Here is a 20,697-nt window from a genome sequence, read left to right as displayed (position 1 = left end):
TACAAAATGAGATGCAAACGAAGCATCATTTTAACGGATGAAAATCTATTTCACAAGCCCGACGTAGGCCTACGTAGTCCGCCCGTGCGTGTCCTCGATGGTTCTTCTTATTCAGAGCCAGCGCAAGACGAGCAGTGGAGTCTATGCTCGACAGCGACTGGTTAGAATTGCTTAACAACGACCTCCAGCGACAGACGTTTTCGGTGGTCACCAATTTCGATGTACAGTAGTTGCAATCTAGCAACGTCCTATCGGTTAATTTAATGTAATGCCAGTGAAATAGGCTACACTTACGAACTTTGTCTTGCGTTTATCTTTGTTAGACTGAGTAATGTGTGAATGAAGTAGTATGTCAAATGTGTTGCCATGACAACAGAGAAACCTACAAAAGGCAACCGTTTACATCCACTGTCCGTTAGCTCTTGCCCAATCAATATCTGTAAGTGTTTTCAAAAATAATATATATGTGTAGCTCGTTTAAAAAGAATTATTTTGTTATACTGTTGTTCATTGATGTATTGTTGGCAGTTTCCGCCGCGAATCCCTCATTTATGGCAACCACTAATTGCTAGTTATCCATACCTAGCTAGCCTAGGGTGTGGTTCTGTTCAATACGTTAGTCTATGTTAGCTAACGTTAGGCTACGTTAAAAGCATTTTTTCAGTGAACGTTACAATAAGGTATGCAACTGTTAGGCCTATGGCAAAGTGTCCCTAAATTATACATACAGTATGTAACCTTATATTGCGATGACCTGTATTGTGTTTAACCTTCTCGATGTTAGAACCATAATATTAGCTACTATGTTTATTGTAGCCTTATCGTCTACATCGCATGGCTAATCGCGTTTGCTGTGCTTCTGTGAAGCTAGGCTAGCTAGCTAGCTCTTTATGCCAGCTAGCAAAGTGATATAACGTCCATTGAATAATTACCATATGAATAGCCTACACGACATTAGATAAATAGATAATGTTTGTTCTACGTTTGACTAACGTGTTACATTTTATAGCGTTACTGCTTTGGCTGGTGACGTTAATGTTACGTTAACACAGCTACTTAAGTTAGCTACAATACAAACGATCCCGTTTATCGTCTCCCCTGGTCAACTTGGGAGAGGGTCAATTTGACCCATCCATTGATTTCTGGGGGGGGGGGGGTTATTAAAAACAAATAGACGTGACTTTAAACAACCCGACACGGCGTGCATGGGATCATGTTACTGTAATTTGTGTTCTCAGGGCATTGTGATGGGATTACTCACTACAGCGGTTTAATATGCTGGGACCATATTTGTGCAGTGCACTCAACGGTGTGGTACTTTACTGATGCCTGGGCCTAACTTTAGGTCTACATTTAAACAAAAAGTTAAAGAGCAAGATGGAGAGTTGTGTGGCAATCCTTTGTTGTATCGTTTGAGCCTTGTTTCATACTTCTGTCCGATGCGCCGTAAAATGCTCAGTGTTAAATCGAAACTGATGGAGCAAAATTTACTCCAGTACATTTAATACCCCGTGGACTCATATTAACTCAGTTAAATTGCACTAAACGTCTGAAAAATTCCCGGCATGATACATTCAGGCAATGCAGTGAATAAAACAAATACAACAAGTCATAGGTTTGGCATCTGAGAGGCGCATTAGTTATTTACGTGTATGCATGTGTGGCTGCCAGAACTGGCTCACTTGTCTTCGTTGATGATGTGACTGCTGACGGCAGCAACGGGATGGATGCTGCCGTGTACAGAAACATCTCATCTGCTCAGATCCGACCAAATGACTCAAAACTCATTGGACTGCGCTTCACCTTGCAGCAGGACAATACCCCCAAACACACTGCTGAAACAACCAATGAGTTTTTCAGGGCCAAAAAGTGGAACATTTTTGACTGACGAAGTCCAACATCCATCGAGAATCAAATTGCGCGTGCGTTCATTTGCTAATTTAAATAGTTCTCCCCTCCTCTACATAAATAAAATATTCTGTGCCGCACAATTCTCCTGTTTATTATTATCAGTAGCGTATTATAATTAGGCCAATTCCACTTTGAAAATGAAACAATGGGGTGGTTGATCCATTTTGTCTGTTAAAATGGAAATATATACAGATGCATAATCTGAATGTAATCATGATGACATAATTATCCCTGAATACAAAAGGATTTTGGAGTGGCGGAGATAAAAGAGGACGTCACACCATTCTCTGGAGTGTTCTACATGAATGTGAAAGTACGAATCGGGCCCCGTTTCAAGTGCTGTAGTTCCTTTTCGACTGAAACTCTCTACAATACTCTTCATATTGTAACCAAATGTGACTATTATTCGGCATAGTTTAAAGAAAGATAAAAAGAGCACTTGAAGATTAATGTGTAATCCAGTCGCCCATCATTACGCCTGTTCCGATTTAACGTAACCGACCATGGGGTAAAATAAATCAGTAGCCGACCGCATGAACTACGTAGGTGGGGCAATAGGCTACTGACGCTGTTTTAGAGGCGTGAAAGCGAGCGTGTGCATGTACACTGGCCCGACAGCCTTCCGGTGAAGCTTTCTGTCTAGTTGTTTATCCATTCCTTTGGAAGAGTTGTAGTGGCATACATTCATTTTCAATCATAGAATTTCATTCAGATAGGTTGTCTCATTTGCTTGAAATGCTTTGGGGGGTTTTTTTTTTTTTTTTTTTTTTTTGCCACGGGTTTTCCTGAAATATTCAGACGTCTTTGTTAGGAAAGAATATTCCTAAATCTCCACTACGATTTTTCATCTTAACCCTAGTGAATTTGGAAGTTTTTTCAACTGTTTTCAAATTATTTTCGCATAGTTTTACTAAAATAGGCTAGGCTATACATTATTAGCCAATTAACAGGTGCTACTCGGTTTCTATTATATCTTCACATAAATTAGTATTATTTGTTACAAGATGCATCCTTTAAAGCCAAGTTATAGAAAGTTCTTATGTGACGCTATAGTATACAGAAAATGTCAAGATGAGGGCATTGCATTCTGCAGTTGAAACGACATAGGACGAACAAAAGAAGAAAAAAGAACACAGGTGATTCTGCATAGAAACATGGTCCGAATCGGTTTTCCTGACCTAAATTGCCAGCAGGGATACAGGATTATTGAAAGGCTAATTATAGTTTAATTAGGCTATTATTTTCCGTATCACGTATTTTCTTAAATGTATTCTATTCTGGCAGTTTTGCTCGTGCATTCACCAGTTCTAAAACACTATATGTTTTGACGAATGTTCAATATCCGGATTATTGTTTCATCAATTTTAATCTACATTTTGCAGGAATCGGCCCAGATAACAGAGAGCGGAAGCCTTGCTTGTTATTTTAAAATTTGACATCTGCTGTGCCTCTCCCTCCGTTAGTAATCGGCGATAGACGATAGAAATGTTTTATTGTCGTATGTTGAGATAAATTGCCTAGGCTAACCCTAACAGTGCGAAATGTGGTTGAACGTCAGCGTTAGTATAGTAGTCGTTGGCTGTGGATGCTGCACGAACAGTACGGCGCAGGCTTGATGAGAGCGAGAGAGAGAGAGAGCGAGAGAGAGGGAGAGAGAGGAATAGTCGGCTGGGGTGGTCCACACTTAACAAACTGGCTGTTTCCTAAATACCTCACAGAACACCACCTACGCGCATTAGTTAAGATCTGGACTGTTCGGCGGGCGTTGCGGTTTGTTGTCGGCTGGCACACCGTCCTCTTTCCACGCATTCGCTCTTTACCCCGTGTTTATTTTTCGACAACTTCCACAAACATGACTACAGTCTCATCTCTCTGATTTGTTGCGTGGGGATATTTTCTTGCTCCTCTCACCGTTAGTCCGATGGCAGAGGAGGGGATTCGGGACAGATGCCGCCAGTGGATATTCCTTTTAGAAGAAATGGGACCAAACCTTTGTGACTACAACTACTGTTCTGAACTACCATTCTGCGGTCATTTTATGCAATCCTCGTCACTCTCTCCGTTCCAAATTGGTCAGTAAGGTATGTACATTCAGTCAGGATATTTGCTCTTAATACAAGGCTACATTTTTTACATCTCCCGAGGTCTCATTCTAACGCGGATCAAGTTTAAATTCTCACATCATATGAAGGATATTATTACGAGCATCGTGCGTCGCTATTTGGCTGTAGGTCAACCGAATTATTTTAGAATCATCCGAAATGACACAAATTTCTGCCGCGATGCGGTGAAATGCATTTCCACAGTGGCTACTGTCTAATTGGTTGCTAACTGCCATGTTTGTAATGCGCGAGACAAATGCACTTTACTACAGGTGCCGTGGACGCGTTTCAACTACTTCGATGCGTATGAAAACTTGAGGGTTCAGTAACTGCGTTATGCCATTAAACTCGCGAAATCAAAGAGATGCGTCAATCTGTTTAATTATTTTTTTAAATCTTTTGAAAATATGTTTTGGAATGCAAGATTAATAATTCTATTTGAGTTCTCACTGAACGCTGCTATTAGGCTATACACCTTTTGGATTTAATATTATATTAATATCAGAATTCATTCGGCATGCTATAATCAAATAAGTTAAATTCAACTCCAGTACGTAATACCACGTTACGGATTTTAAAAATGACAGATGTACCAAAGGCTTCGAAACCACGATTCGTTCCTTGCATTATTAGTGAGTATATTTAAGAATCAGATTCATTGCCGAAAACGTTGGTCCTTCAGTTCGACAAACAAAAAATGGATCCAATGAGTAAGAATGAAATAATTAAGGCTGTCAAAGGCTACAGTACGGATGCTTGACATCCTTTGTCGGGGCGTTGGTAGCAGCTAATGCCAGACAGAAGCCTTTGTTTTGTATCGTATTAAGGATGATAGATTACAGTCATGCATCAGTCATGATTGTACAATGCTGTTGGCTAATATTCGAGTACCAAATGATGCGTTTAAGTTTCTACTAAACATAAATCAAGACATCTGTCTCTTGTAGGTCCAAGTTATGACAAAGTACACATATTAAATTTTAAATGAAAAGAAATGTAATTTAATGATTCAACTGGTTTAGGATTATACGTATTTCAGAATGGTTTGCATGTTTAACTTCTCAATATATAACAATGTGTTGCAATAATATTTAACAATTTTGTGTTTGCTAAAATTGAAGTTTTCTTGCAGAATTCCTGAACCTGCCAATGCGTTTGATCCTGGCTGGAATTACAGCACACACCAGCTGTCTATTAGTCTGATACCCTGAGGCAGACAGCTAGTTTATTTCCCTGTTCCTGACTCTTGTTTACCATAAAGCATACACAGATGCTCAGTGTGTTTAGACGTCCACTTGCCGAAATGTAATACAAATTTTCTTCTCCGATTCGCAGGTAAGGGTCAAAACAGACAGCGAGGGTCTAAATGAAGTTGTCCAGCCATGCATTGTTCCTGGAAGGCTGTGATTCTGTTAGCCTTGGCATCCATAGCAATCCAGTACACGGCCATCAGGACGTTCACGGCCAAGCCCTTTCAGATCTGCCCCGTCCCCAGCCCCACCAACTGCGGCCTGGGGCCAGACGCGGAGCCCTTCGACCGCACCTGCGAGGAGGGCCCCTACTTCGCCTACAACGCCTCCAGGAAGACCCACATCCTGGTCCTGGCCACCACGCGTAGCGGCTCCTCTTTCGTGGGCCAGCTCTTCAACCAGCACTCGGACGTCTTCTACCTGTTTGAGCCGCTCTACCACGTGCAGACGGCCCTCATCCCCCGGCTCTCCCACAGCAAGAACGTGGCCGAGCGGCGGGTGATGCTGGGGGCCAGCCGCGACCTCCTGCGGAGCCTGTACGACTGCGACCTCTACTTCCTGGAGAGCTACATCAAGCCGCAGCCGGTGAACCACACCACGGACAAGCTCTTCCGCCGGGGGGCCAGCCGGGCGCTGTGCTCGCCGCCGGTGTGCGACGCCTTCGGCCCCGGCGAGGCCAACGCGGAGGAGGGCGACTGCGTCAAGAAGTGCGCCTCGCTCAACATGACCCTGGCCGCCGACTCCTGCCGGGAGCGCCGCCACGTGGCCATCAAGATCGTGCGGGTGCCGGAGATCGGCGACCTCCGGGCCCTGGTGGAGGACCCCCGGCTCAACCTGAAGGTGGTCCAGCTGGTGCGCGACCCGCGCGGGATCCTCTCCTCCAGGATCGAGACCTTCCGCGACACCTACCGGCTGTGGAGGATCTGGAGGGCCACGGGCAGGAAGCCGTACAACCTGGACCTGAGCCAGCTGACGGTGGTGTGCGAGGACTTCCTCAACTCGGTCTCCACGGGCCTGAGCAGGCCCCACTGGCTCAAGGGCAAGTACATGCTGGTGAGGTACGAGGACCTGGCCAGGAACCCCCTCCGAAAGACCAAGGAGATCTACGAGTTCCTGGGAATGTCGATGGACCAGAACGTGGTCAAGTGGATACAGACCAACACCAGGGGGAGCAAGGAGCTGTCCGCCAAGCACAAGTACGGCACCGTGAGGGACTCGGCGGCCAACGCCGAGAGCTGGAGGTTGAAACTGTCGTTCGAGATGGTCGACTACACCCAGAACGTCTGCCAGCAGGTCCTCCGCCAGCTGGGGTACAAGGCCGTCAAGTCTTCGGACGAACTGAAGAACATGTCCCTCACGCTCATCCAAGACAGAACTTTTGTACCTTTTTTGTAACGAAAGTGGTTGCGGATGCCTATTTTTGATATGTTCATAAATGTTGCCTTAATGTCTTTCAGATTTGCACTAAACTTCCAAAAAAAAAAAAAAAAACCTTGATGACGGTCGGGCAGTATCTTTGTTACTAGGGAAACCGGCACGACGGTGCTAGCCGCAGATCGGTTTCGATCCACTGGATGGAGAACATGTTTCGCTTCAGGGATAGGGGTGAACCTTGAAGTGCAGTCCTTTTCTTAAGGTCGTTCTATGCTGGCTGTTGCATTGACAAAATTGAATGTTGCCATTCCGTCCATATGATGCAATTGGGCCCACAATATGGTCGGAAAATATATTTTAACACCTGTGGCTGAATTACTGAACTGTGCGAGAGCAAGTGTGCAATAAAAAAGTGAATATTGCATTCAGCCTGTGCCGCTATTGCAGTTCTGTCTGGGCAATTTAGGAGTATCAGCATAACCATTTTAAAGTATAATCTATCAAAGGTTAATTGCTAGTTCGCGCCAGCAGCCATCTCGGTGATGCACCGAACGTGGGAAAGACTTCTCGGTCTTGTGCAGACGCAGCAAATGTGCGAGCGGGTTTTCAGGGCCTGGCTCCGGTTGCCGTGGATATCTGCTGGGATGCAGAGCAGGAGGCTTAGAGAGTGCCTCGGGTTTCTGCGTCAATACCTGAAATGTTCAGAATTAGTCACCCAAGGTTCTCTCAGCATGTGTCAGGAAAGATTTTATTTTCCAGCTGCTTATGACATTCATAAAGTAACCAAGGACTCACCAATTTACCATCTCATTTACACGCTTTGTCGGACGGGAGGTTATATATTTTTGCTCTTACGTCCTTAATGTACACGTGGTTTGCCATCTGTGGGTGCCAGGGCTGTGCGCCAGTGTGTGGATATTGTAAGTGTAGATTGACTCATAGATCTAATGTATTCAGTGCTGGACTGAAGATAAGGGTGCTCTTTCTTTCTCTGCTAGTTACCATCAGACATTTTGTGTGCAGGAGCAGTTGCATGGCAACCTGAGTTTAGCCCCTGACCTCTTCAACCTCCGAAACAGTTTTTTTTTTTTTCACCTCTTCGAGACATTGCGATTAGGCCTATGTGCACGGTGCCTGGCATGTTCGGAATACTTGATAACCGTAAGCCCTTCTCTGAATTAATGCATTTAAATCGGTGGAGCGTTTGTTATTCCAAAACAACAACAACACCTGGACACTAAAAACAAAACAAAAATATTTCATACACGGAATAACACAAAGCACCCGAAGTTACGTGTTGAGAAATTGTAATTTTTGTCGTCTGTTGTTACGTCCTGCCTGTAAATTCAGTGGTTCTGTATTTGAGCGGTCCACCTCCACCTTAAGGTCATCCTGCGCTCTGATATAATCCACGCGCCGTGTTGGATAGTTTGCGGCCTGCAACGTTTATCGTTTCCCTGAGAAACACGCGTGCCTCGAGCAGCGGGAAGAACCATCCGTTCCATTGGAAACAGGGTCGATTCGCATCGGCCCAGAAAAAACGAGCGTCTTGTCCCGGCCGCCGCGGGCTAGCGCGCGGCTGGAGCAGCCGAAAGCACGAGGAGCGTGCGATCCCGCTCGCCGGGGCTGTCAGCCCCTCTTTTCTTGCGCATTTCTTGTCTCCATGGCGCCGTGTGGCGGATCGCCCGGCGGAATTTACCGGAAACGAATTTACCCGGCTTTTCTGGGACCCTAACCGTGATGCCAGAACGACCGGTCCTGCTGCGCAGATGGGTGTGAGCCATGAGACACAAAGCTGCAACGGGCAGCTAACGTGCTAACGTGCTAACGTGCGACTGCTCAGGAGGGAGGGGGGCGGGGGGACCTGCAAGCGGTGCTCTGTGCCGGAAACATGGCACGTTCCCAGCGGTTTGACGGAATGACGGGATAAAATCTGCTCAAGGTCCCCTCCGCTGGTTTGCATCAACTGCTAAAGACCGAATGTCTTGAAAGGGAATCAAATCTGCGTTCTGTCAATGGAAATACCCACTCGGAGAGGGTTTCATTGCCTAAATATAGAGCGCAATGCCACAACGGACCTTGAGGTGGCCAAATTCAACCATGCTGATGGAGGAGGGGGGTACTGATCATATTGCTAAGCGGGTTTACAGGGGACCGCCCCATGAGGCTCGTAATGTTGGTGCCTAGGAAAGAACTACATTTTCAAGGTATGGCTGTACACAGTAAAATGCCCAGTGTCAGTTCAACTCTTAACAGCGTTAATTCAACTCTGTCAAGAGTTAAATTAACACCGTAAGAGTTGAATGTAACACTGGACATTTTACTGTGTACCTAACCTTGTTGAATTAACGCTGGACATTTTAATGTGTACCTCACCTTGTTGAATTAACACTGGCCATTTTACTGCGCCACAGCCCAAATTTGATAGGATGTTATCACAAGTGCTCTACGCGCAGAAAGGGCGTCCCATACGGAGCGAGTCGTTTCCGCCCGCAGCGCTGGATGTCTCTAGCTGATACGGGACTACTGGCAACCAGGGCTCGTCACTGCCTTCCTTAAAACATTCCCCTGTTTCATTTGCGTGGTCCACCCAAACACCCCAACCGCAGCTTGCATTAAAAAAACCCTAACAGACAAGTGGAGCCCGCTCACTCTCTACTGCTCCAAAGATTAAAAAAAAGTGTTAATTAACGCCACAAGACGTGAAGTTCCGGGCCACACGCTCTTTCTTCATCAGACAAAAAAAAAAAAAAAACACATTTGGAAACGGCACCGGGTTTCCTTAGGCACCGGGTTCACCCGACAAGAAGTCCGTTTACAAGAAGTGTTTCAAACGTTCTGTCCGACGAAGAAACGGCACACTGCTCTAAATGTCTAAATGTTAACAAACGCTTTCGTTTTCGGAGCAGTCGACGGCGCGCGGACACTCGCCGTTCCGCGATTCGTTTTTTTCCGTCCGCCGCCTGTCGACCTTTCGGGCATGTGTACTCCCATTTCTCCCTCCCCCCCCCCCGCCACGTTAAAAGTCCCTCCGCTGGCTGAGCGGCGGGCGGAGTCGTGCCGGAGCGCGACTGGAAAGCAGGTGTCCGTGCCAGCCGTTGAGGCTCAGCGGGGCCTGGCACAGCGACCCGCTCCCCCCCTCCCGCCTTTTACCGTTCCGCCCGGCCGTCGCCGTCGGCAAAACCCCGGCAACCGACGGCACACTGAGGGCTCCTTTGACGCTTCGGCGCGCGAGGGGAACGTCTCGGGTCCTGTTTACCTTCAGCCCCCGGTCGCGGTCCGACCTGAGGGGCGGAGGCGTGGAAACAATTTTGTCTCCTGTATGTGTGTGTGTGTGTGTGTGCACAGTGCGTGAGGAAGAGAGTTTGTGGTTGTGTTTGGGGGGGGGGGTGGTGAGTAGTGACTGTAAAGCAGTGTGTGTGTGTCTGTGTGCACAGTGTGAGGAAGAGCGTTTGTGTTTGGGGGGGTTATGGGTGCGCCTGTAAAGCAGTGTGTGTGTGCGTGGTGAGTGGTTTTCAGAACGGCCGTCGCGGAGTTAAGGGAGGCATTTCAGAGGATTAGCGGCGGCGAAACGATAGCCTTTGTGTTCATCTGCCGTTTTTTTCTTCTTTTTTTTACTCAGGAAAAAACGGATTTAGATCCTAATCCTGAGAGCCCGCCGTGACCTGTCTTACGCTTGATGGGACGGGCGATGCAGTACTCTCCGCATTTTGACCCTGGAACGTTACATTTCTAATTAAGATTAAAGTGCATAAAAATTTTTTTTTATTATTTAGCTGCAAAAGAGGACATTTTTATTGGAATGGCAAAATAAATGTTTTTGTTGAAAGGCATCGTGCCATTCATCTAAAAAGTATTTTTTTAAAAACTGATTATGAAGCATTGCAGGTCAGCGTGTTATAGATGAGCTGAGCTCATTGAGGTGAATGTAACCTCCATCAGTTTCTCCATTTATTAAATACAACCTTAACCCGAAAGAACTGACTGTGACAAATAGTAATAACAAATAATAACAATTTATATAGAACTTTTGGTGCATTGGATCTCAAAGTGCTTATAAAAAATTTGAAAAGCAAGGAGTCCTTGGCAAAATTCATCATTATACTTATTAATTATAAAGCCCCAAAGTGACATGTCAAACAGGGTTTTGCAAACAAGAGTTAAAACATCAAAATTGCTCTTGAAATGCGTTCTTTGGGGTCTATTTGACCTGTTTCATTGTCCTCATAATTTTCCTTTATAGCAAAGCGGGCCCAGATCTGTAATGGTTAAGCATTTTTAGCATCCACGCCATTTCCCTGTCCCTTCCCCGTCTAGCGTTGTAGAACAAAATCATTGTGACCATTAAGAGGGACTCGCAGGAAAAAAGGTTTATTTTCAGCACACAGACCTGCTGCGTGCGTGCGTGCGTGCGTGTGTGTGTGTGTGTCTGGAGGCGCGCCACACACGAGCAGCATCCCCCACCCACCCCCACCTCACATCCAGCAGCCTGCAGCTTCCTCTGCTCACCTCAGAAAATCAGGAGCGGCTAGCTAAAAATGGCCGCATTAGCGCATCTGATTATGAGGGGCCCACACGCGGATGTGTGCGCGGCACGGCAGAGAGGGTCCGGCGGTACGTACACGGGCCTCCCTGTCAGAGGCGGCTCTGGCGGCGCCGGGTGCGTGAGCGGCACGGAGCGCCGCCGGGAAGAGTCGGCCGCCCCGCGGCGTGCCCGAGAGGGGGGGGGGCACCACTTGTAAAGGCAGGGGAGGGGAAGCGCTGTACCCTGGCACAGCCAGCCCAAAAGCAGGGGGGGGGGGGGTGTCAGCCTGCCTGGGATTGGAGCGCAGAGCGTGGCGGAGAGGTGGGGCTGAGGAGTTGTAACGTATTGGGGGGGGGGTCGTGTTCGGCGCTGCAAGCTCAGCGGGCGCATTAGGAGGCGTGACCGAAGCTGGAGCGAAACGGAGACGGGGGGGGTGGCACTCCGGCGCTCTGGCACTTCAATTTGGGAGGCAGCGGGCGTGGTGGGCGGCATCATGCGCCAAGAACTGGACAGAGGGCGGGGCGGGGTCTCTGGAGGCCCGGAACTGCTAAAAAATCTGTGTGGTGTGTGTGTGTGATGGGAGAGTGTTTGTGTTTGGGGGGGGGGGGTAGTGACTGTAAAGCAGTGTGTGCATGTCTTATGGTGAGAGTTTGTGTGTGTGTGTGTGCGTGTACAGTGTGTGAGGAAGAGAGTTTGTATGTTTGTGTGTGTGGGGGGGGACGTCTGTAAAGCACTGTCTATATGCTTGACGGACTGTGTGTGTGTGTGGGAGAGTGAGAGGGAGGCAGTCATAAATCTAGCTGGTCTGTGCGAACAAAGAGGGCGGGTGTGAGTGAGTCTGGGAGTGGGGGGGGGGGGGGTCAGGGGGGAGGGTAAGAGGAACCCAGGAGACAGAATCGGTCAGATGGCTGGATATACAGGAAGTGAAATATAGATGGGCCGGAGTTTTGTGGGGGAGGAAGGGAGGGGGAGGGGTCTCGAGAGGCTTTCATTTGTGAGGAATTCCAGAAATTGTCTCTTTGAAGACATCCAACTGGATTAAGAGCATCATTGTTTGCCAACAACGAAAACAGCCATTTTCTATTGACTGAAGTGCATTTACAACTGTAAGGAACATAAGTGTCAAAAGTGCAATGGTGTATTAAAATACAGAGATACTTTATTTCAAGAAGAATACAGCATCAAGTTTGCAAAAATAGTTCTATAATAGACAAATTCGAAACGGTCTTCAAAGTCCAGTTTACAGTAACGGTCTCTAATACCTTAAATGCCTACCAGAACCGAATGCGCTGAAGGAAAAAAAAAAAAAGAAGAAAAAAGAACAAGCGAAAGGCAAACAAATGAAAAACAGAAAACGTTATAAAAGAAACGAACCACGGTGTGTACGGGAAACCGTTGCCTGCAGCGTGCAACGCTCTAGCAGACACAACTAACCTTGCCAAGCGCTGGGTTTTTTTTATTTTTATTGAAACTTCACCATGGAAGCAAACTCACACTGACTCTTAAGTTCACACCCGGGGGACGAGCGATTGGACGTCAGGGCGGGACGGACATCTCCGCTCCATGTCTTCAGACGCCAGGGGGGAGGAGCGTTGCTAGGAGACCCAAATGCATTCTAGAAGTTCGAGCACATTTCTTCCCAGAGAGGAAATGGCTAATGTTTTGAGGAGAAAAGCCCAATGCATTAGTAAGAATGCAACCGGCGAGTGAGTCTTAATTAGTTATAAATATGGACTAAATTGTGTCTATTTGTACCATAAGGTAACGGAAACCGGGACAGCCGCCTCAGGGAAATACTGTCACCTCCGTTAATATAGGAGGCTGTTCTGTAGCATTCATTTTAATTTTCAATTTTAAATAAGTTAATCCATAATACGCAGCCAGGACCGGAATACAAAACGACAGCGAACGGGACCCTTGTGTGTAATCTATTGGGTGGCTCGGAGCTTGTGTAAGAGTGAGAAATGCACTGAAACAGCACTGTACTAAACCTGTCCACTAATTTCAGTAACGGTCCGCGGTTCATAATGTATGACTTTACTTCCAATGTTTTCCTTAAGTAAATACTTTATAATCTGCCTTCCCCCCCCAAAAACGTTTACACTCGGAAAATCCCGGGCACTCCATAAATACTTGGCAGAGTCTCTGCTCGCGAGCTAAAATAAAAGCGTGGGATTTCAAGTTCAACTCGACTAGCGAGGACAACGGCCCCAGTCGCAGTGGACCCAAAATAACCCCGGCAAGGTCCTAGTTTGTCCCCATGGAATTCATTTGACGTGGAGATCGTCGGTAAAGGCCTGTGGTCTCCGGGCGGGTTTCGAAAATGGCTCCGGCTCAGTGCCGATGGACCGGGCCTGCTCCCTCAACACTCGCTGGAGATGCATCAAGGAATAATACTGTCAGGCTGCAGTCCCAGTGATTTAAATGGGAGGAGAGTACACTTTAAACAACGCAAATACATCTGAGGATCATTAGTAAACACTGTATGTCTATATTAGTCGTCCAGGCATCAAATGAGGAACATCCATTCCTCTAAGGGCGGGTAAGTACCGAAAGTGATCATTACATCATTTAGCTGCCTCTGTTCAAACTCCCTTCCTTATCTTTAATTGCAGTGGCGAGCTTGCTCGCGCTGACAGATAGCGTCCTTTTACTGCAGTTGTTCCAACTTAAGGGCTGCACCAAATCCAAACATTGTTCTTTCGCTTACAAATAATGGATGGCGTCCGACTAGAGGCTAATTTCAGACTGTGCGATGAGTTGAACGTATCTAAACACATACATTAATATTATTATTTTTTTTTTTACATTTTAAGCGTTTGTCAGCGTTTGCGGAGTGTTTATTTGTCCGAGATGAGGCAAAGTCAACGAAATCACCACAAAACATAAAGTTTCAGAAAAAGTTAAAATATTCAACGTGACAGAGAGAACTTCATCTTTGGAAATGTAGCAATTCTTACCTCTTTACCTTTCTTTGTCTTCCACTACATGAAAATGCAGTTTATACCACAATACTTGGTTATATTACACCAGCATGCCTTCATGATTGCTATTCCAAGCTGAGGGATTATGGAACATTCACACCACTAGTTTCTAGTTATTGTCAATAACAGACAAATCAACTCTCTCACCAAAGGCCTGTCTATTCCAACTTGAAGGGCATTCAACTGCCAATCCATTAAATATTTATCTACTCTTAATCTACTGAAGGTATAAAAAGGAATATGGGATAATTTGTCCTTCTGGTGGATAAATAAGATCATCTCCCTAATCCCACCCCCAATAATTTTACAATCATAAGTAGGGTGTAATGGATTTTATATCCTTTTCACGTCGCTTCTTGTGTTGTACCTTAAACAATACCCTTTCAGAGAGGATCTGCTGTCGATCTCCCAGGTGAAGAAAACAACAAAAAGAAAGAACACAAAGGAGAGGGCCGGGCCTAGTCGGCCTTGTCTTTCTTCTTCGGCGTGACTTTCCTGGCCACCGCTGACCCCACGGCTCCGACCCCTCCCGTCACCACGGAGACGCCCCCCTTGACCAGGCCCACCCCCGCCGCCGGCACGCTGGTCACCGCGGTCTTGGTCAGCTGGAAGCTCTTGCTGCCCACCCAGGCCACGCCCCCCAGGGTGGCGCCCACCGCGCCCCTGGTCATGTTGAACAGGCCGCCCGTCACCCTCCAGATCACGCCCGCCTCCGCCTTCGGGTGGTCCTTCTCCGGGCCTGCAGTGGGACAGAAGAGGGGAGAGAGAGAGAGGCTGTGAGACTCCCTCGGCTGGACAAAGGCCCAAAACGCGGCGCGGCGGCTTCCCGCGTCTTAACTCTAACTCGCTCGTCTCCGGCCGACTTCGGTTCGCGGAACCGGCGCCCTCCGTGCCAATTCTACACCCCCCCCAATCCAACAAGACCAGGTCAAAAACCTAGTATATAGCTGGACCGGCCGACCAATGGTGTAACTTCATCACTCAGTCACAGACATTTGCGTTTGTAGGGCTGGCCCCGTCGTAGTGGTCCAGCCAAAAACAAGCGGAGCGGTAGCCCCCCAAAGGGAAACCTCGGGTACCCCCTCCGCTTTGCTCGTTCGCATCCGACGACGGCCACGCCTCCCTTTTTGCGCTCGGAAGCCGAATGTTCCGTCCACGCGGAAGGCGTTTGGCCTCAGAGCACTCTCTTTGTACCGTTTGCTTTTTTGCTTGTTCGTTCCAAACACTTGTGCCTGTTCGCCCGTGAAACAAGACTTCTGAGCTATGCTGACTCAGCACCTTTTTTTTTTTTGTACATTTTTATTTCAAACTTCTTGTCTGGCCAATTGCAATATATCTCGCCAATTAGCAAGAGGAGCAGAGCACATAAATTATGGAACCAATTACAGATAGAGCAAAGTATTATATATATATAATATATATATCAAGTTATTGCAGAATGTATAAGAAAAACAACTTTTGAATAAAATGTATTTTTTAATTGGCTCAATAATGTTTTCTTTTTTTTTTTCTTTTAAAGTTCAGTATGGCTCCTACGCACAGTAGGCCACAGATTATATTTTTACAGGAAGGCCGATTTAAAAAAATTTGACAGTATCCACAATTTTTACGAAGGAATTTCTTATCAGTAAAGCTGACATGCTAATGTCATTCAGCATCAGCTGCAATGAGGGAGAAGTGCTACGTCTCCAGTTTTAGCATGCTGCAACACTGACCGTCAATTGACCAGTGCATCTGCGCAATACTTCGGCGTGGATTCTATTATTCAGAAAAGCATTCTTAATAAGCAGTGGGAACTATGCAGTACTCAAAAGTGCCCATACAGAAGGCCACAGTGACCATGGGAGGACTAAAGAGTGTTTTCTTCAGGTAAAGGTGACGACCTCAGAGCGGGTGACCGCACTCAGACCCCCCCCCCCCCAGGTCTGTGAAAGGGCGGTCGGAACCCACGCGGTTCTGGCGCGGTCGGATAGCGGAGCGCTCAGACGTATCTAATGGCGCTCTCTGCCCACTTCTGGTTTCTTTTAAAGAATCCATAATACCCTCGATTCAGACCTCGACTGGTCTGAACGAGGGACTCATTAGGCTATCTCTCTCCCGCTAGCAGGTCGACGCGAATGCTCCCGCATTCAGAACCCAAGGACCCGGGTGAAGAGCGCGCCAGGGTTCGAGTGGCTTCTGCGTTTCACTCGAGCTAGGTGCACAGCCACTTCTCACATCCGCAGCCTTTTGAAATTTTTGTACATTTTCGAGCACCGGAGAACGTATCCGGGCCGTATTTAAAGAAAGGACCCAAATAACGCGAGCGATCGGATTACGCGCGACTGCCGGCGTTTCGCCGGGTAAAAACGGAGGGAATTGAAAAATCTACCGCGTTCCCAAAATTAGACGCACTTAAGAGCCCGAGCCCACACCGGGGCGCGGGAGAACGAATGCCATTTCGGATGCCGCTGAGTTCTCTTTTTCTGCCGTCGACACCTGCTGCCTTTCAAAGCAATCGCTCAAGTAACCAAAAATAATTTTGGGTGAGTCACCGCCTTTAAAAAGTCGAGTGAGATTCAATTTTTAGCTGTTGGGGGGGAAAAAAAAATCAAAAAAGCTTTTCTGAAGCTTTTTTTTTTTTTTTTCCAGCCGACTTAACTCGGCAATATCAGTCCTAGGGAACCAAACAGTGTGAGCCATGCAGTCAGAATTTTAAAAGGAGGGAGGGAGAGGGAGAGAGAGAGGAGGAGAGCGAGAGAGAGAGAGAGAGAGGACGACAGACCGGTCCTTATGAATGCCACACTCGCTGGGCTACACCCAAACGAAACATTAATCAGAATTTTTCAAAATGAATCCCCGGAATCTAAAGGGCTGGAATGGCAATTCCAGGAAAGGCCTATAAACAGCACGCTTCCGTAAAGCAAAGGGGCTCGCGACACAGCTCTGACTTATGCTAAAATTCATTTTGTTTACGCTCTGATAAATGAATCGGCCCGCTCGCCGGCCTAGCCTATTGACTTCCGAGCGTGAAGTAAATAGCCCATTACAACCCAGCCCCGCCCTTCCCCTAATATTAGTGCCCTCAGTAACCAATGATAAACTGCCGCCCGTCACTGCCGCGCATAATTTGACACAATGATGCATGCTCTCTCTCTCTCTCTCTCTCTCTCTCTCTCTCTCTCTCCTCTGTCCTGGAGTCAGGTTATGGTGACAGCGCCGCGCGTCTCCTTGCTTCTCTTCTCTCCAGACCCCCCTGATTTGATAAATATGAATTCGCTAATAGACAGGGGCCGGACTTAAGTGGCTGCTCCGCTCCTGCCTTAGAATTTAATGAATGAGAAAAGCCTTGAGGAGGCCGGTGACCTGAGGTAGCGTGCTATTGGCCAGGCCTGCTGCGCGGTCCCCAGCGGCAGGAAGCCTTTCAGAACGCAGGCTGCTTTTACGTCACGCGCGCAAGCCGTCCGCCAAATCCAACAACAAAATAACCTCAGAGAGAAGAATTCAATATGCCTTTTTTTTCTCCTTTTCTTCTTTTTCTGAAGCACTGGGTTTGATTTTGAGACAGGGTGCACTCAATGACAGCTGTGATGGAACATCTCGAAAAAGTTTATTCGTGAAATGAGGAATATACACTTCCAAAAACTTCAGATTTTGTTTTCTGTTCACAGATAACAAGCAGAGAATACATATCACACAGGCAGTTTAACCCCTTCTGTATCACCCCCTTTTTTTAAACACAAGCCTGAAAATAACATACCCAAAATAAAGTGGTTACTATTCTTGAACACTTGACGACAGGCATAATCCTGTTCTTTTCTGAAAGGTAACCCTTGGGAGTGTATTTCCCAATAGTCAGAATTACTCTAAATGTTTCTGAAAGAAAGTAACCGAAGCTCAAACACAATGGAAGTGGAAGTTTTTTCTCACCTAAAAGATAATTTTTTTAAATGGATACAGATGCCTGTGCCTGGTGGGTTTAGGAACACAATGGAGCCACAGCCACAACACTGGACAAATCCTGTTTCTAATTTGATGACAATACCACCAAAAATGAGCATTCTGCATTGGTTTTTTTTCAGCTATGACTAGGCGGGTTTCCAAGGCCATTTGGAAACTCTAAAAGGACACTTGGTAACCAAATGATATTTATGGATGGATTAGAGGTGTGAAATACTATGCATCTGTATACTATATGCTAGTGGAATTTTGCTGAAATTAGCTTGCTAATACTATTGCTAATAGTAATACTGTAATAAAGTATTCAAAATATTCTGCTGTGAAAGTAGTTGTAATAGCATAAATGTGACGGGTGCAGTACATTTTTCACCAATGACTGCAATTCACACATCAAAGCGTACTTTAACACTCTGCTCCATTTGCACTCTGTATGGGATATTATAGTCATATTCCCCAAAATTATAAATAAAATATAAATTTAGATTTGCAATGAAGGGTTCAGCAAGCAAGAGCACTGTAAATAGAATAATAGCCTGTGTGATTCTTCATGCTGCATTGGTGATTTTTTAAAATTTTTTATTTCAGTTTAATTGTTAGAGACAGTGTTTTAATGAGCACACTGCATACAGCAACAGCACTATGCAAAAGCACTGTGACCAACACGTGGGTAAAATGCCTAATGTAAATGAGAATTAAATCCAGTCGTTAAGATGCGGAGTTTCAGAAAACGGGTTACTAAGAATAATTAACACAATGGTTATTTATGCAGGTGTGATCATTGAACAAGCGTAAAAGCTGTTTTTATGTTGTACCGTGCCAAGCGCATTCGCGGCGCAGCTGACGCCATATGTTTATACTGTATTTGAGAATATCATCACAAGCGGGGGAAAGTGGCAGTTTGCCAACTTCCCGTCATCTTCACTCACGAAGCCCCGGCGTCTTGGGAGAAGGAGCTCCTGCAGGCTCACAGCGGAAGACTGGTCCCTCGTTGGAACCAGAGTTCATTGACGCACATCGTCGAAACGCACGTAGGCTGGCTATGCGGAGCAGTTTATAATTCGGTCGTTGCTGCATTGGGAAGGTCGCGGAATTCCGGATGTCCTGTTAATATCGCAGTGCACGTGACGCCTTGGGCAAGGGGCCTTAGCACAAAAGGCAGTAAACTCTGCCTAAGTAATCGATTAAATCCTCCAAATCCAGCCTTAGCCACAAGTCCTCCGTCTGTAAATTTTAACAAAAACCATAAACGAAGATAAAAATGTTGAGACGGTCAGTTTTTGGATCCAGTATTTCTAGTATCAAAATTCAAAATGCTGAATTGGATATTTATAACATATTGCTCCAAATTTAGATTTATTGAATGTTTCTGCTCTTTGAAATTTGACAGGCTCACCATATTTGCGATGTATTCCACAGGAACCATGTTGAGATAAATTGTTCTAATTTTTGTGACTGAACAATAGTGATGTACTTGTATTAACCTGTATGTGAGTGAATATCTATTTTTTTAAATGTGTGTGGTGGATTCATGGATAGAGGAATTCATATGTTTTTAGATTGCAAAATGTGAAGTTTTGGGTAAAAAGCCCCCGGGAGTATCATGGCCCAAAATTACTAAAGTATTTCATTGATTTTATTGGTGGATTTATGGAAATAAACGTCTAGTTGAGTGAATATAATTTGTTATTCAGCTATGTCCCTAACTAGCTAGCATGAGCACTGAACAATATTTTAATGAACCTAAAATGAACTTCTTGTTTTAATTAATACATTAAGTTGTATACCATTTCTAAATTCATTAATTCATCAAATGTTTGTTTTACTCTGATTTCATGGCTTTTTTATCATTAAACTGACTGAGCCTAAGTGGCGTGGGCCTAAATGTAAATAACACCAAGTTCGACAGGTGCAGTTGATTTTAAAAAAAATGATAAATTAATATAATTGATAAAATTAGTAAAAATCAGAAGGCAATTTGAGCAGAAAGCCCCTTTAGATGATTTTATTTTTACATGCTGTAATAACAAAGCTGCTCACTGTTACAAATTATTTCCCCCCAAAGCACACTGGTTTAAACAAAAACATTATGTATACTAAATATGTTCTGATTTCGCAGTAAATCTACTTAAGGGAGTGTCTTCCCCATCTTATCCCATATATAGTGCAACAATAGACAAAAAAGTTAAATTCTAAGATGACACGACAATGCAGAACAAATAGTGTTATTACATCATTTCAGGACGACATAGCTAGGCTCCTTTTCTATCCGGCAATATGTGGACTGAGTTACCTGCTCTAAAGGTACCACGTCATTATAGGCACATAAATCAGCTTCGATCAGACCGTCTGCCCTTTCCCAACCTCTCCTGTTGGATCGGTGGCCCGTAATCTAGAATGTTCTATCAAACACCTTCCTATCAGTGACAGGAGGAACAGCTTTTGGCTTCCTGCCTCGTGTCCTGTCCACCACATACTGTGAGGAAGCCGGGGTGGTGGTGGTGGTGGTGGTGGGGGGTGGGGGGGGGATCGAGGGGGAGCATGTTTCCTGCAGAAGCACACAATTATTTCCACCGAGCAATCGATACTGTGCTACTGCCCGTTGCAGACGAATG

The 20,697-nt window shown here is 45.9% G+C and overlaps 2 protein-coding genes across 4 annotated transcripts in view; one reads left to right on the top strand and one right to left on the bottom strand.

The window, feature by feature from the left end:
- The first annotated feature begins 307 nt into the window (after positions 1 to 307).
- Positions 308 to 7,065, top strand: LOC135242099 (carbohydrate sulfotransferase 1-like). 2 transcript variants are annotated; one of them, XM_064313014.1, is made up of 2 exons: positions 308 to 439; positions 5,349 to 7,065. In XM_064313014.1, the coding sequence occupies exon 2, from the start codon at positions 5,396 to 5,398 to the stop codon at positions 6,656 to 6,658; it is 1,263 nt and encodes a 420-aa protein (XP_064169084.1). In that variant the 5' UTR covers positions 308 to 439; positions 5,349 to 5,395; the 3' UTR covers positions 6,659 to 7,065. The 2 variants fall into 2 exon arrangements, with proteins under 2 accessions (XP_064169084.1, XP_064169083.1); XM_064313013.1 differs by lacking the exon at positions 308 to 439 and adding an exon at positions 3,400 to 3,992.
- A 5,236-nt stretch (positions 7,066 to 12,301) lies between these two features.
- LOC135241791 (transmembrane protein 263-B-like) overlaps positions 12,302 to 20,697 on the bottom strand; it is a 91,994-nt gene continuing 83,598 nt past the window's right edge. The window contains exons 1-2 of one of the 2 annotated variants that reach the window (XM_064312471.1): positions 19,012 to 19,223; positions 12,302 to 14,885 (exon numbers count right to left, since the gene is read on the bottom strand). In XM_064312471.1, coding sequence (XP_064168541.1) covers positions 14,605 to 14,885; positions 19,012 to 19,159 — 429 coding nt within the window. In that variant the 5' untranslated portion in view covers positions 19,160 to 19,223 and the 3' untranslated portion in view covers positions 12,302 to 14,604. Of the gene's footprint in view, positions 14,886 to 19,011; positions 19,224 to 20,697 lie in introns of those variants that run through there. The other variant, XM_064312472.1, reaches the window with a different exon arrangement.

The sequence above is a fragment of the Anguilla rostrata genome, chromosome 16, assembly GCF_018555375.3.
Source record: "Anguilla rostrata isolate EN2019 chromosome 16, ASM1855537v3, whole genome shotgun sequence".
Lineage (NCBI taxonomy): Eukaryota > Metazoa > Chordata > Actinopteri > Anguilliformes > Anguillidae > Anguilla > Anguilla rostrata.
The sequence above is the reverse complement of the archived record's forward strand: the minus strand, read 5'-3'. Positions and strand labels throughout refer to the sequence as shown.